This window comes from Mesocricetus auratus, unplaced genomic scaffold (assembly GCF_017639785.1).
Source record: "Mesocricetus auratus isolate SY011 unplaced genomic scaffold, BCM_Maur_2.0 Super-Scaffold_100007, whole genome shotgun sequence".
Lineage (NCBI taxonomy): Eukaryota > Metazoa > Chordata > Mammalia > Rodentia > Cricetidae > Mesocricetus > Mesocricetus auratus.
The window spans coordinates 28,817,964-28,834,138 of NW_024429191.1; the positions used below are offsets into that span (position 1 = coordinate 28,817,964).

At 43.8% G+C, this 16,175-nt stretch overlaps 1 protein-coding gene across 1 annotated transcript; it reads left to right on the top strand.

The window, feature by feature from the left end:
• The first annotated feature begins 3,349 nt into the window (after positions 1-3,349).
• LOC101836284 (olfactory receptor 2M3-like) lies at positions 3,350-4,288 on the top strand. The gene has a single exon (XM_005071886.1). It carries the CDS (start codon positions 3,350-3,352, stop codon positions 4,286-4,288), a length of 939 nt encoding a protein of 312 aa, XP_005071943.1.
• Positions 4,289-16,175: the final 11,887 nt, after the last annotated feature.

Sequence of the window (16,175 nt, forward strand, 5' to 3'; positions counted from 1 at the left end):
TTGGGCTGAACATAGAGATAACCCGGATGCTTTGACTGACAACGGTACTGGAAAGCAGGAAGATGGCAATCTTAGTTTTCTAGGGTGAAACTGTCATCTTTGTTCTCCTGCTCTTAGGCTCTGGACTGGGTCTGAAGGTCAGCAAGTAGACCCACTAGGTTCCTGACCCCCTCAGTGTTGGCCTGAGTAGGTCTTGACCCCCAACCTTCGCTCTGACTTCCTTTATGGGCACACATCTACCACTTGCGGTATCTTAGATCTCTCCTCATTGCGTCCCACAATCTTCTAACTCTACCCAGCTTTCCTGATGCTATCCAAATGTGAACAGTTATGGACCCGGATTACCCTAAACCAGTGTGTGTAAACCAGTTTCCTTTTTCTGTAGCTCACCCGAGGAACTGAGAAAAGTAAGTGGCAGAGCCCCGTCCAGATCCAGTAAATAAGAATCCCAGGGGATGGACCAACAAATTTGCTTTTTAATTTGGTTTTAGAGGCAAGGTCTCATACCTGTATTCCTAACTGTATTGGGACTCTCTAAATTCCTCCTGTATCAGCCTCCTTAATACCAAGATTACAGATGTGATCTACCATGCTGGCCAGGTTTTGCACTTTTAAAACATGGTCCAAAGTGTCCCAGAGACACAGCCTCACTGGGAACCCCAAACATCTTCCTCCCTCACAGGTGCAGAACTGTTAGAAAACAGAAGAGCGTTATTGTTTCTTTGAACTAAACCTGGCTCGCTAGCAGATGATAGCTCCAGTTAACAAATGAAATGGTGCGAACATTCCTGCTTCTGCTCATAAAAATACTCATTTCAAGACTGTGCAGCATTCTTTGCCTTGCTTTGATACCTTCAAGTTTATATTAAGGATTCTGTCTCGCATTCTCCCTTACTCCCCAGCCCCTCCCTCTCTCTGTCCTAACATATGTACCAGAGAGTGTCTCGCACTTTAGTCCAGATAGGCCTCAAACTAGTGATCCTCCTGCCTCAAAGTACTGGAATTATAGGCATGACTTACCATATCTGGTTAGTTTTAGTTGACAAATAATGTTCGTGTATATTCGTTGGGATATAATACGATGTTGTACGTGTACACATTTACAGGAACTTAAATCAAGCTAATGAGTATATATGCATTGCCTCATATCTTTATTTCTTTGTGGTGAGAATGTGTAAGCATTGCCACTCTCAGCTGCTGTGAAACGTGGAAGATTACTTGAACTATGCTCACTGTGTTGCGCAGTAGATAAGAAAAAACATATTTTCTCCTCCGCACGGCAGCTTTCTGCCCTCTGACTCTCACCTCACCTCATCTCATCTCATCTCAGGGAATGTTCTGAATTCTGACAGATGCTCATAGACTCTATCTATAGAACCAATAGTGCATATGTCCTCCCCCGCCATTTAGGAAGTGAGTATTTGCTCAATTCTTCTTTTGTAAATGGGGTGAAAGTGACAGAATGGTCACTGGTTCTAAGCAGTCTAGTCCACCTAGATTAAGCACCAAATAAGGCAAATAATATTTGACCATGACACACAGGCATGTCCGCAGTGCCTGCCCTCATGTTTTCTAAAGTCCAAGTATCAGGATAAGATAGTGGTTGGGTTACATCCAGAGGCATATCTGAGGTTCTGAGGCTCCCATGATGCCTCGGACATTGGCCTTCATCTTTGTTCAGCACCTGCCTCTTTCTCCCTACCCAGAAAAAGAAAAACATCTCAACAAAGATAGAGGAGAAAGAAACACTTTTTATTATTGAATAAACCTTAAGCCAGATGTGATGCCCCCCACTGGGAATGGGCTATGAACAGAAAAAAGGGAAACTCAAGTTTTTGTATGCACAAGCCCTTGTAAACGGGTATGCTGCATCTTCATGCAGCTTTGGGGATAGGTCTGGCTGGGGCAGCAAGGTAATAAAGAAAAGACAGACACACAGAAAAACTCAGATGGGATGAACCAGGTTCTGTGATGGAGAAGCTTCAGCACCCTGGAATCTCCTCATGTTTATTTTACACAGTTGGATTGTGAATTGAGGTTATTGCGTAAGCTGAACAAAGAGGCAGAGCTATGAGATACTGATAAACAAGGTGGCTGTATTATTCAACAGCCTAACGAAGAGGCAGGTTTACCTGTCTTGGTAGGTGCGGTCCTATAGGAGAGCAGTCTCCAGGTTGTGGACATCCAAGTGGCAGAAGGCTAAGGTGAGTATTTTCTGTACATACTGTCAATATTCACACTTGGACTTCGAGGGAAGGCTTTGCCATTTTCCTGAGGCTAGCCCAGGGAAGGCTCTGCAATTTTCCATGAGTCTAAGACACTGGGGTCCTTGATGTGGCCATGGCCATGTCAACAACACACATTTACACAGGATGTCACTCACTCCCTACACAGGTACATGGGTGTTCTTTCAGGTAAATGGAAATGTGCTCAAAGAAGAGGACTTGACTACAAGCATTGTCACACACAGTTTATCTTAAACTTGCTTGCTGATTGAGGTGACAATCTGCTAGATAATTGACTAATTGACTTTGTGTAAAGGAAAATTAAACTTCTTACACTTTCCTGAAAGGATGCAATTTTGTTTATGAAGGAGTTGGGGAGGTGCCAGGCTCCACTCAGATTCCCACTCTACCCCAGAGATAAGAGCAGTCTCCCCTTCTTCTTCCTTCTCCTCCCTCCTCCTCCCCTGCCCCTCTTTCCCAAGGAACACACTCCACTCACGGTCTCAAACATACTGGGCAAGGGCTTAACCGCTGAGGTACAACCCCAAGCCCCAATTTTTCTTTCTTCTTTCTCCTTTTTTGAAACAGAGTCTCACTATGTAGCTCTGGCTGGCCTGGAGCTCACCATGTAGAGCACTCTGGTCTCGAACTCACAGAGATCCACCTGCCTCTGCCTCCTGAGTGCTGGGATTAAAGGCGTGCGCCAACACATCTGGCAACAACAAAGTTGTTAAATGCATCGAGAAAAGAAGGAACTTACTTAGTTTTCGAAGGTAGGTGCTCCAAGATAAGGAGTGAAGAGGAGTCTCCTCCTTTTAAATTAATGAATATGCTTGTGGATTACGTGTGGGGGGGTGCCTGTGACGTGGCATGTGTATGGAGGTCAGGGGACAACTCCACGGAGTCAATTCCCTCCTTTGACGTTTGCATGACTTCTGGGCTCACTCAGGCACCTTTACCTGCTGTGCACTTGAAAGCAGCTGAGAGAAAATGGGTTTTTACTTCAGGAGGAAAGGGTGAGGCAGAGCCAAATGGCCATCTTTGCCTTTTGGGAGGAAAACATTAGCTTTGTTTTATGCCACTGACATGTCCAGTAAACGGTCTTTTGTTTGTTTCTCAGGGTCATGGCAGAGGAGCTCTGGAACCATTCCTCCCTACCCAGCTTCACCCTTGCGGGCCTGTTCAGCCACTCACCTTATGGCTCTTTCTTCTTCTCCCTGGTTCTTCTGGCCTTTGGGGCTGCTGTTTTTGGCAACATCCTCCTCCTGATGCTCATCCAGGCTGATAGACGCTTGCACACCCCTATGTACTTCTTCCTCAGCCAGCTCTCCATCATGGACTTGACAATGACATGCACAGTGGTGCCCAAGATGGCAGCCAACTTTCTCTCAGGCAGGAAGTTCATTTCCCTGGCAGGCTGTGCATCTCAGATCTTTCTCGTGGTCATGGTAGGAGGATCTGAGTGCTTCCTCTTGGCTGTCATGGCCTATGACAGATACATGGCAGTCTGCTACCCACTGAGGTATCTTGTGCTCATGAACTGGAAGGCTTGCTCTTTTCTGGCCGTGGCATCCTGGATGGGTGGGATGGCAGACAGCGTGATTGATGTGGGGATGGTCTTCAGCTTCCCCTACTGTGGATCTCTAGAGGTGGACCACTTCTTCTGTGAGGTCCCGGCCCTGTTGCGCCTCTCCTGTGCAGACACCTCACTATTTGAGGACCTCATCTATGCATGCTGTGTGGTGATGTTGCTGCTGCCTCTCGGGGTCATTGTGGCCTCCTATGCCCGGGTCCTCACAGCTGTGATGAGAATGCCCTCCACTGAGGGGAAACAGAAGGCCCTCACCACTTGCTCTTCCCACCTGGCTGTGGTGGGTCTCTACTACGGGGGAGCCATATTTAGCTACATGCAGCGGGCCTCAGCTAGGACACCAGTGGGAGATAGAGCCACCTCCATCTTCTACACTATCCTCACTCCAGTGTTCAACCCACTCATTTACAGCCTGAGGAACAGGGAGGTAACCAGTGCCCTGAGGAAGATGCAGGGGAGGTGGGGCATGTAGGCAAGCCCAATCCTACACCTTACTCTAGTGTTTTACCTGCCCCTTCCTCTGTCAAGGCTTCCTTGTCCATCCCATTTTTCCTCTATGCCTTTTTGGGGCTTCTACGGCTGGGTAGGATTAGGCTGTGAGTTGAGAGTAATCTGCAAACATGTAGAACACCTGGAAGGAGCTTGTTAGTGTCACATGACCCTTTCCTCCTCTGAGAACCACCATTTGGAGGATTCGAAGCCCGTGGTGAAGTTAAGAACCAGCAGTTTATGTCCCCAGGAGATTGGCAGACACAGCCTTCCCTCTAGGCTGCACATTAAGCTGGGAATGTGGCTCAGCTGGTAGAGTGCTTGCCTGGCATGCACAAAGCCCGTGATTCCTTTCCCAGCACAGGAACCAGACATGTTAGCCCATGCCTTATAATCCTTTCTCTTGGGAGGTAGAGGCTGGAGGACCAGCATCTCAAGGTCATACTTAACTACACATTGAGTTCCAAGCCCAAGTCATGAATTGGCCCTGTTAAACACACACACACACACACACACACACACACACACACACGGAAACCACAGTGAACCAAGACTGGAAACCTAGTCACAACTCATTTGCATATAAAAATGTTGTATAGAAAGCTTGGTTACAATTAGAATCGAGAAACTTTAGGCAAGGTCACTTGTCTATGGGCTTTATATTTTTCATCTGTAAACCATGGTTGTTGATAACAATCACACCCAAAGTTTCTTGGCATTCACTTATAACTAATTGCTCTTTGTGAAACTGTATTTGTGTGTATCTCATTATTAGAAAATACAGTTTTGTATCTTTCTACAATAATACTTAACTTTTTTCCATTAAAAGAGGGAGTTTCAGTGTGTTGCCTGACCAGGGCTCAAGTGTTGTTTGAAGTCATTGGGACCAATACTGTACCTTGTAACATGGCAACAATGGAAATGAGACCAAGTCATACATCACAAGAAAGACAGGTAAACTGTGTTGTGACATGACTGGCTGACTTTAACTACAGCTAAAGAGAGAGCTCTAACAACAATTAGTCAATGGGACCCCCTGAAACCAAGAAGCTTCTGTAAAGCAAAGAACATGGTCAACAAGACAAAATGGCTCCCAACAGAATGGGAAAAGATCTTCCCCAACCTCACATCTGACAGAGGGCTGATCTCCAAAATATACAAAGAACTCAAGAAATTAAACATCAAACTACCAAATAATCCAATTAAAAAATGGGGTACAGATCTAAACAGAGAATTGTCAACAGAACAATCCCAAATGGTGGAATACACTTAAGGAAATGCTCGACATCATCAGGGAAATGCAAATTAAAACCACTATGAGATTCTATCTTACACAGATCATAATGACTAAAATCAAAAACACCAATGACAGCTTATGCTGAAGAGGATATGGAGAATGGGGAACATTCCTCTATTGCTGGTGGGAGTGCCAACTGTACAGCCACTGTGGAAATCAGTATGGAGATTTCTCAGAAATTAGTAATCAACCTACCTCAGGATCCTGCAATACCACTGTTGGGCATATACCCAAAGGAGGCACATTCACACCACAAGGACATTTGCTTAACTATGTTCATAGCAACATTATTCGTAATAGCCAGATCTTGGAAACAGCTTAGATGCCCCTCAACTGAGGGGTGGATAAAGAAAATGTGGTACATTTACGAAATCGAGAGCTACTCAGTGGTAAGAAACAATAAGATAACTCATAAATGGACACCAGACATAAAGCAAAAGATACCCAGCCTACAATTCACAACCCCAGAGAAGCTAGATAGAACCCTCTTCCAGAAATAGATGTAAGCAGATACAGTAATCCACAACTAATCATTGGGCTAAGCTCCTGGAGTACAATCAAAATGAGGGAGGAGTGAAAATATGAACAAAGGAGTCAAGACCATGATAGAGAAACCCATAGAATCAGCTGACCTGAACTAGTGAGAGATCACTGACTCAGGTCTGACAAATAGGGAACCTGCATAAGACTGAACTAGATTCCCTTAATATAGGTGACAATGGTGCGGCTGTGACAATATATGAAACCACTGGCAGTGGATCTAAGATCTAACTCAAATGCACAAACTGACTTAGTGGAGCCCATTCTATACGGAGAAATACCTCGCTCAGCCTAGACACAAGGATGTGGGGGGTGGAGAGGTGCCTTGGTCCTGTCACAATGAGATGATGGGACAGACTTAGTAGACTTCCTAGGGGAGGCCTTACCCTCTCTGAGGAGCAGATGGGAGGTGGCAGGGAGTGGGGAGAGTGGGAGGAGAGAAGGGGAGAACTGGGATTGGATTGTAAAAAACAAATTAATAAAAAGGATAGAGGAGAGAGAGAGAGAGAGAGAGAGAGAGAGAGAGAGAGAGAGAGAGAGAGAGAGAGAGAGCTCTGAGCCTTAGTTCAGATAAGGCTGCTGGACATCGCATAAAAGAGAACAACTGTCTTATTAGCTTTGGGGGGAGGCATAAGCTGAAGTATGTTAATTGTCCGCTCGTCAGGGCCATGGTCTCAAAAGTTTGTCATCTTGTGTGCAAGCTTTGTGACCTTGTACTTGGTGGACTAATGAGCGGGAGAATTTCTTCAGGAACTGCTGAATGTCAGTTGGTGCCATTGTCTTGTGTAAACATCCCAGCTTTATGACGTGGCTGGGCAACTTCCATTGTTTATGTTGATGAGAAAGCAAAAGGCCAAGGTGGAAGAAACCCAAGCCAGCTCCAATGGGTACTGGGCCAGGTTAACCATGTGTTACAGTCCTGGACACACTTCTCAGGAGGCCAGCATAGCTACATGAAGAACTGAGCAGAGTCTGATCAAAGGTTCTGAAGCTGCAAAGGATCATCGATGTCAAGTCTTGCATCCCAACGGAGCCCCACTTTTCAGTATCTCCAAATTCAAGTGAAGAATCAGTACTTTTAGCAAATGATGCCCTCATGTTCCTGCAGAGCAACCTTGGCAATGATTATCATAGTTCACATGTGAGAAGTGTTATCTACACAGAAGCTAGTGGGCAGTTAATGGTGTATTGCCCAGTTGTTTAGTAAACACTCAGACTTTCCAGACTAATCCAGTGTTTTACAGCAAAGTCATGGACAAAGTACAGGATGGAGGCAGAGGAGAACATAGACCATGTTTTTTTTTAATGTGTAACATGTTAAGAGCCCAGAAGTTTATTTTATCACCTTGGGGATGGTCCCTGTTGCAAGACTACAGACACCTGCCTTTGTTGTTTTATCTATCTGTCTGTCTGTCTGTCTGTTGTCTGTCTGTGTATACATCCATCTATCTATGTTTCTATCTCTGTTGTCTTGGGGACTGGGTCCATGGTAGACAAGGGCTCTACCACCAAGCTATAATCCTAGCTGGGGCTTCATACCTTAGGCATAGGATCAAGGTGTAGAAATGCAGCATGAAAAATAAAAGACCCAAAGACAGATATTGGGGTTCAAGCTTCATGCTGAAGATCAGAGAAGCAAAGCAGCCAAGCCAGTAGACCTGGTCTCTACCCAGTTGAAATGGCAGCCCTGTCTCCATGAATCTTCAGAGGCAAAAGTTCTCAGCTCATGTCTCCTCCTGCTGTTTATTCCTTTCTCCACCCAGCCATATCACTCCTGTCTGCCCCTTCCTGGTATTGGGATTAAAGGCATGTGATCCCAGATGCTGAGATCACTTTTGTGTGAGCTGTTTCTTTTAGAACTGGATCAATTTTGTGTGGTCAGTGTGGCCTTGAACTGACAGAGATCCGGCTACCTCTTAATCCTGAGTCCTAAGATTAAAGGTGTGTGCCACCACTTCTCAGCTTCTATAGCTACCTGCTATGACTGCTAGTATTAAAGGTGTGTGTCACCACTGCCTGACCTCTATAGCTTGTGGCTGGCTTTGCTTTCTGTACCCTCAGGCAAGCTTTAATAAATTGTAAATAATATATCACTACAATTAATAAAGCCTTATAGTACTGATTACTTGGTTAGTTTTCAACTTTCTGGAGACACAAATAAATGTGATAAGTGTATGAAATGCAGTTTGTCTTATATTCACATTTGGAAACAATTGTCATGAAATATGGCAATCTCTCACAGCCAGAGTTTAAGCTGTGAGAGATACAGAGACTACAAATACTTCACTCTATACAATTAAGAGAGTGCAGGGGCGAGCATCTGTTCCTCTGGCAGCATCAGGTAAACAGACCGGCTTCCCGGCCTGTGTTCCAGTGCCTGTAGATCGCCTGGAAACTGCCCAGAGCTCCCAATCCCGGCGGGAGCCAAGCACCCCAGACTCCAGATCTTCTCTCCCACCAAGGAGACCAGGAAACGAGAGGAGGCTGGAAGTCCAGGGAAGCAGCTGTTCCAGATCAGGTACAACAGGACCCAGCATAGGGTCCAGGGGACCAGGTAGGAGGCTAAGCGCCCCAGATTCCTGTTCTTCTTCTCCACCCACGGGACCAGCATTTGGACAAGGAATAGAAGAACCACCAGATTATTGGACTTGCTAGCACCCACCAAAAGGGAACTCTGGTCCCCAGACCAGTAAGGGGCTCTTTCTGCACCCACTAGAAGAAGAGATGGGAAAGAGACAATACAAAAACACAGTCAGCAACAGAAAAACAAATATGACACCGCCAGATTCTAGAGACTCCACACCAGCAAGACCCCAACATTCCAATGCGAATGAAGCAGAAGAGAACAACCTTAAAAGCACTTTCATGAAAATGATAGAGGCCCTAAAAGAGGATATAGGAAAATACCTCAAAGAAATGGAAGAAAAAACAAACCAAAAAATGCAAGAATTGGAAGAAAAAACAAACCAAAAAAGGCAGGAAATGGAAGAAGAAACAAAGCAAAAAATGCAAGAAATGGTAGAAAAAACAAAGCAAAAAATGAAAAAAATGGAAGAAGAAACAAACCAAAAAAGGCAGGAAATGGAAGAAGAATCAAAGCACAAAATGCGAGAAATGGAACAAAAAGCAAACCAAAAAAATGCAAGAAATGGAAGAAAGAACAAACCAAAAAATTCATAAAAGGCAACAAACGGACGAAAAGATAAACAGAAAATTGCAAGAAGCAATGCAAACACTGCAAGGGTTGAAAACTGAAATAGAAACATTAAAAAAAACACAATCTGAAGAAAGGCAGAAAATAGAAAAGCTGGACAAACAGTCAGGCACTACCAATACAAGCATTACCAACAGAATAGAAGAGATGGAAAAGAGAATCTCAAGTGTTGAAGATACACTAGGAGAAATGGATTTATCAACCAAAGAAAACCTTAAATCCAACAAATCCTTAACACAAAACATCCAGGAAATATGGGACACCATGAAAAGACCAAACCTAAGAATAATAGGTATAGAAGAAGAAGAAATCCACCTCAAAGGGGCAGAAGGCATATTGAACAAAATCATAGAAGAAAACTTTCCCAACCTTAAGAAAGACATGCCAATGAAGGTACAAGAAGCCTACAGAACACCAAATAGAGTGGACCACAAAAAAAAATCCCCTCGCCACATAATAATCAAGACCCCAAACATACAGAATAAAGAAAGAATATTAAGAGCAGCTAAGGAAAAAGGTCAAGTAACATATAAAGTCAGACCTATCAGATTTACACCTGATTTCTCCATGGAAACTCTGAAAGCCAGAAGGTCCTGGATAGATATTCTACCTACACTAAGAGACCATGGATGCCAGCCCAGACTAATATACCCGGCAAAGCTCTCAATCACTATAGACGCAGAAAACAAGATATTCCATGACAAAACTAGATTCAAGCAATATGTGTCCACTAACCCAGCCCTACAGAAAATTTTGGAAGGAAAACTCCAACCCAAGGAAGCTAACTACAACCAGAAAAACATAAGCATTAGAGAATCCCTCTCTACCAACAGCCAAAAGAACAAAGGGGTGAAATTCCACACATAATTCCACCAACAACCATCGCAAATCGAAGAAGGATGAGCAATCAATGGTCATTAATATCCCTCAATATTAATGGCCTTAACTCACCCATAAAAAGACATAGACTAGCAGAATGGATTCGAAGACAGAACCCTTCCTTCTGCTGCATACAAGAAACACACCTCACCCTCAAAGACAGACATTACCTGAGAGTTAAAGGTTGGGGAAAATTTTTCAATCAAATGGACCCAAGAAACAAGCAGGTGTAGCAATCCTAATATCTAACAAACTAGACTTTAAAATAAAATCAATCAAAAGAGATGAAGGAGGTCATTACATACTCATCACAGGTGAAACCCACCAAGATGAAGTGTCTATCCTGAACATCTATGCCCCAAATACAAAGGCATCCACATTCATTAACGAAACATTATTAGAACTTAAATCTCATCTAAAGCCCCACACAGTTATAGTGGGAGATTTCAACACACCACTCTCACCACTACACAGGAATACCAGACAGAAACTCAACAAAGAAGCAAAGGGTCTAATAGAAGTAATGACCCAACTGGGATTAACAGATAATCTATAGAACATTTCATCCACATAAAAAAGAATATACCTTCTTCTCACCACCACATGGAACCTTCTCAAAAATCGACCACATACTTGGCAACATATCAAACCTCAGCAGCTACAAAAAAATTGGAATAACTCCATGCATCTTATCAGACCACCATGCTTTAAAATTAGAATTCAACAACAACACAAATTGCAGAAAACCTACAAACTCATGGAAATTGAATAATGCTCAACTGCACCATCCCTGAGTCAAAGAGGAAATAAAAAAAGAAATTAAAGACTTCCTCGAATTCAATGAGAATGGAGACACAACATACCCAAACCTATGGGACACTTTGAAAGCAGTGCTACGGGGGAAGTTCATAGCATTAAGTGCTCACATGAAGAAACAGGAGAATAGTTATACCAGAGAATTAACATCACAGCTGAAAGCTCTAGAACACAAAGAAGCAAACTTCCCCAGGAGGAGTAGACGCCAGGAAATAATCAAACTGAGGGCTGAAATCAATAAAGTAGAAACCAGGAAAACAATACAAAGAATCAATGCAACGAAGAGTTGGTTCTTTGAGAAAATCAACAAGATAGACAAACCTTTGTCCAAACTTACCAAACAGCAGAGAGTGAACATGCAAATTAACAAAATCAGAAATGAAAAGGGGGACATAACAACAGACTCTGAGGAAATCCAGAGAATCATTAGGTCATACTTTGAAAACCTGTACTCCACAAAATTCGAAAATTTAAAGGAAATGGATGACTTCCTGGACAGCTATCATTTGCCAAAACTAAATCAAGAACAGATAAGCAATTTAAATAGGCCTATAACCCCTATGGAAATAGAAGCTGTCATCAAAAGTCTCCCAACCAAAAAAAGTCCAGGTCCAGATGGCCTCAGTGCAGAATTCTACCAGAAATTCAAAGAACAGCTTATACCAATTCTTCTCAAAGTGTTCCACACAATAGAAGCAGAAGGGCCTTTGCCAAACTCTTTCTACGAGGCTTCGATAACCTTGATCCCCAAGCCAAACAAAGATACAACTAAGAAAGAGAACTTCAGACCAATATCCCTCATGAACATTGATGCAAAAATACTCAATAAAATACTGGCAAATCGCCGGCCGTTGGTGGCGCACGCCTTTAATCCCAGCACTTGGGAGGCAGAGGCAGGCGGATCTCTGTGAGTTCGAGGCCAGCCTGGTCTACAAGAGCTAGTTCCAGGACAGCCTCCAAAGCCACAGAGAAACCCTGTCTCGAAAAAAAAAAATACTGGCAAATCGGATCCAAGAACACATCAAAACAATCATTCACCACGATCAAGTAGGTTTCATCCCAGGGATGCAGGGATGGTTCAACATACGAAAATCCATCAACGTAATCCACCATATAAACAAGCTGAAAAACAAAAATCACATGATCATCTCACTAGATGCTGAAAAAGCCTTTGACAAAATCCAACACCCCTTCATGATAAAGGTCTTGGAGAGATCTGGGATAACAGGAACATACTTAAATATAATAAAAGCTATATACAGTAAACCAACAGCCAACATCAAGCTAAATGGACAGAAACTCAATGCAATTCCTCTAAAATCAGGAACAAAACAAGGCTGTCCACTCTCTCCATACCTTTTCAACATGGTACTTGAAGTTCTAGCTATTGCCATACGACAACAAAGGGGGATCAAGGGGATACAAATTGGGAAGGAAGAGGTCAAACTTTCACTGTTTGCAGACGATATGATAGTTTACATCAATGACCCAAAGAACTCTACCAGGGAACTCTTACAGCTGATTAACACCTTCAGCAAAGTGGCAGGCTACAAGTTCAACTCAAGAAAATCAGTAGCCCTACTATATACAGATGATAAAAGGGCTGAAAGAGAAATCAGAGAAACATCACCCTTTACAATTGCCACAAACAACATAAAATACCTTGGGGTAACGCTAACCAAACAAGTGAAAGGCCTGTATCGTAAGAACTTTGAATCTTTAAAGAAAGAAATGAAAGAAGCCCTCAGAAAATGGAAAGATCTCCCATGCTCTTGGATAGGTAGGATCAATGTAGTAAAAATGGCAATCCTGCCAAAAGCAATCTACAGATTCAATGCAATCCCCATTAAAATCCCAGCACAATTCTTCACAGACCTTGAAAGAACAATAATCAATTTTGTATGGAAAAACAAAAGACCTAGGATAGCCAAAACAACCCTGTTCAACAAGGCAACGTCCGGAGGCATCACCATCCCTGACCTCAAGCTCTATTACAGAGCTATAGTCCTGAAAACAGCTTGGTATTGGCACAAAAATAGACAGGTAGACCAATGGAATCGAATTGAAAACCCGGGTATTAACCCACACACGTACGAACATCTGATCTTTGACAAAGAAGCTAAAAATATACAATGGAATAAAGAAAGCATCTTCAACAAATGGTGCTGGCATACTTGGAGACTGGCATGTAGAAGAATGCGGATCGATCCATGTTTATCGCCATGCACAAAACTTAAGTCCAAATGGATCAAAGACCTCAACATAAATCCAGCCACACTGAACCTCTTAGAAGAGAAAGTGGGCGGTACCCTTGACCGAATTGGTACAGGAGACAGCTTCCTGAACATAACACCAGTAGCACAGACAGTGAGATCAACAATTAATAAATGGGACCTACTGAAACTGAGAAGCTTCTGTAAGGCAAAGGACACAGTCAGCAAGACAAAAAGGCAGCCCACAGAATGGGAAAAAATATTCACTAATCCCACATCTGACAGAGGGTTGATCTCCAAAATTTACAAAGAACTCAAGAAGCAAGTCTCCAAAACACCAAAGGACCCTATTAAAAAGTGGGCTGCAGAACTAAATAGAGAGTTTTCAATAGAGGAGTCTAAAATGGCTGAGAGGCACTTGAGAAACTGCTCAACATCCTTAGCCATCCGGGAAATGCAAATCAAAACAACTCTGAGATACCATCTCACTCCTGTCAGAATGGCTAAAATCAAAAACACCAATGACAATTTATGCTGGAGAGGATGTGGTGAAAGGGGGACACTCCTCCATTGCTGGTGGGAGTGCCAACTGGTTCAGCCACTTTGGAAATCAGTATGGAGATTCCTCAGAAAAATGGGAATAAACCTACCACAAGACCCAGCAACTCCACTCTTAGGCATATATACAAAAGATGCCCATTCATACAACAAAGGTGTGTTCATAGCAGCTTTATTTGTAATAGCCAGAACTTGGAAGCAACCTAGATGTCCCTCACCCGAAGAGTGGATAGAGAAAATGTGGTACATCTACACAATGGAGTACTATTCAGCAGAAAAAAATAATGGAATCATGAGATTCGCAGGCAAATGGATGACACTAGAAGAAACCATCCTGAGTGAGGTAACCCAGTCACAAAAAGAGAAACATGGCATCTACTCTCTCATATATGGATTTTAGACATAGATCTGGGGAGTGCCAGCCTACAATCCTATGGCCAGAGAGTCTGGGAAACAGAAACTTCATTTAGTGGCTGATCGAAGAAGAGGCAGACTCCCTTGGTTAAGTACTGAGCTGAACTCAAGAAAGCCAGTAACAGAGAGGGAGGACTGATGATCAAAGGGATTAAGACTGGGCTGGTTTAACCCCCAGAAACAGCTGACCAGACAAAGGTTAACTCTTGAATCCCAGGCATCAGCCTGGGAATCCAGCATGGGACTGATCAAGACCTCCTGAATCTGGGTGTCAGTGAGGAGGCCTAGGTAATCTATTGAGCCTTGGGCAGCAGATCAGTACCCATCCCAAGTATACACACGGACTTTGGACTCCCATAGAACAATGTGAGGTGCACTCTCACCCTGAACTCTTGGGGAAGGGTCTAGGCCCTGCCCTATATGAAATGACAGACTATGGACACCCCCATGGAGGGCCTCACCCTCCCTGGGGGAATGAGGGGATAATGGGGGAGGGGGGTGGGGGTGGTTGCGGGGAGGGCAAGGGAGGAGGGGAGGGAATGGGAGAGGGACCTGGAACTGACTTGTGAAGCAACCTTGTTTCTTATCTAAATTTAAGCTGGAAAATAAAATATATTTAAAAAAAAGAATAATAAGACCACAGGCAGACAGGGACTTTGCCAATAAGACCAAGAGGTGAGTAATAAAAAAAAAAAAGAGAGTGCAGGGGCATATTGATTTTGGGGAGTGGTTCAGGGATTGAACCCCACGTTAAACACACATTCTGCCACTAAGATAACCCTGGCTCCCAGAATGTTTATCATTGAAACCAGAGGTAAAATGGAAATGATGAGATTACTGCAGACAGTAATTGATATTTCTCTCTAGTTTTTGTTGAAGGTGTTTTGTATCATTTTGCTTTATTGAGATGGTGCCCGGTACTGCCCTGGCTGGCCTCAGTCTCTCTATACAGCCAGCAATGACTTGAAGCTCCTGGTCTTTCTGTCCGACCTATGTGTTGGGGTTATAGGCATGGACCTATGGGCCACCAGGCACAGACACAGACACAGACTTCTGAAAAGACAGAGTATTGATGAAGCGAGACATTCAGGAGGGGCTTAGGAAGTATACTTCAGGTGTTTTGTCTTTGAAACAGTGTCTCATCTCACTTTCCAGCCTGGTCTAGCCTTGAACTTGTTTATGATCATCCTGTTCTCCTGCCTTAGCACCCCACCCCTGATTGCTGAGATTACAGGTGTGTACCACCACACATACCTGTCAAGAGATAGCCTTTTATCTACATTTTCAATAAAGTCCTCCTTTAAACACATCAGACCCAAAGAAAATGTCTACTTAATTGGTCCAGCACACAAGAGACCTCCACCAGTTCCTTGGGACTTCATAGTATGCTGTGTGGCACAGGAAACACGGCTCAGCCCTTAGGGCATTTAGAGTCTGAGCCAAGGTTCAAAATGTACCAGCTAGAAGAGGCAGCTGAAAGTGATTCCTAGATTGGAGAGAGAATGAGAGTTTGCTGGCCAGAGAGAGCCAGGCCCCCCTCACACAGCTCACTTTAGGGGTTCAGCTATTGAATGACTGCCACTTGATTAACAAAGGCTTCCTCCCTGGGCAGGAGATGTGGCTCAGAGGTAGAGAGCACTTGTCTGACATGCCTGAGGCTCACACTTGTCTAGCATGCAGGAGGCTCCGGTAAGCCAGTGTGACGAGTTCTGAACAAGAAGCGGCAGGATTTGCCCTATGTTTGTTTGTTGTTTGTGTTTGGGAGCCAGAGACCCTCTATATAACCTAGGCTGGCTCCAATCTTGCTATCTGCTCATGTGTTTGGGTTATGAGTGTGTACTAACATCCCCGGCTGATTCACCCAGGCTGCTGTGCAGGGCCCATAGGGAAGTTCCTGCAGTGATCTAGGGGAGAGGTTATGGAATTTGGATCTGATTAG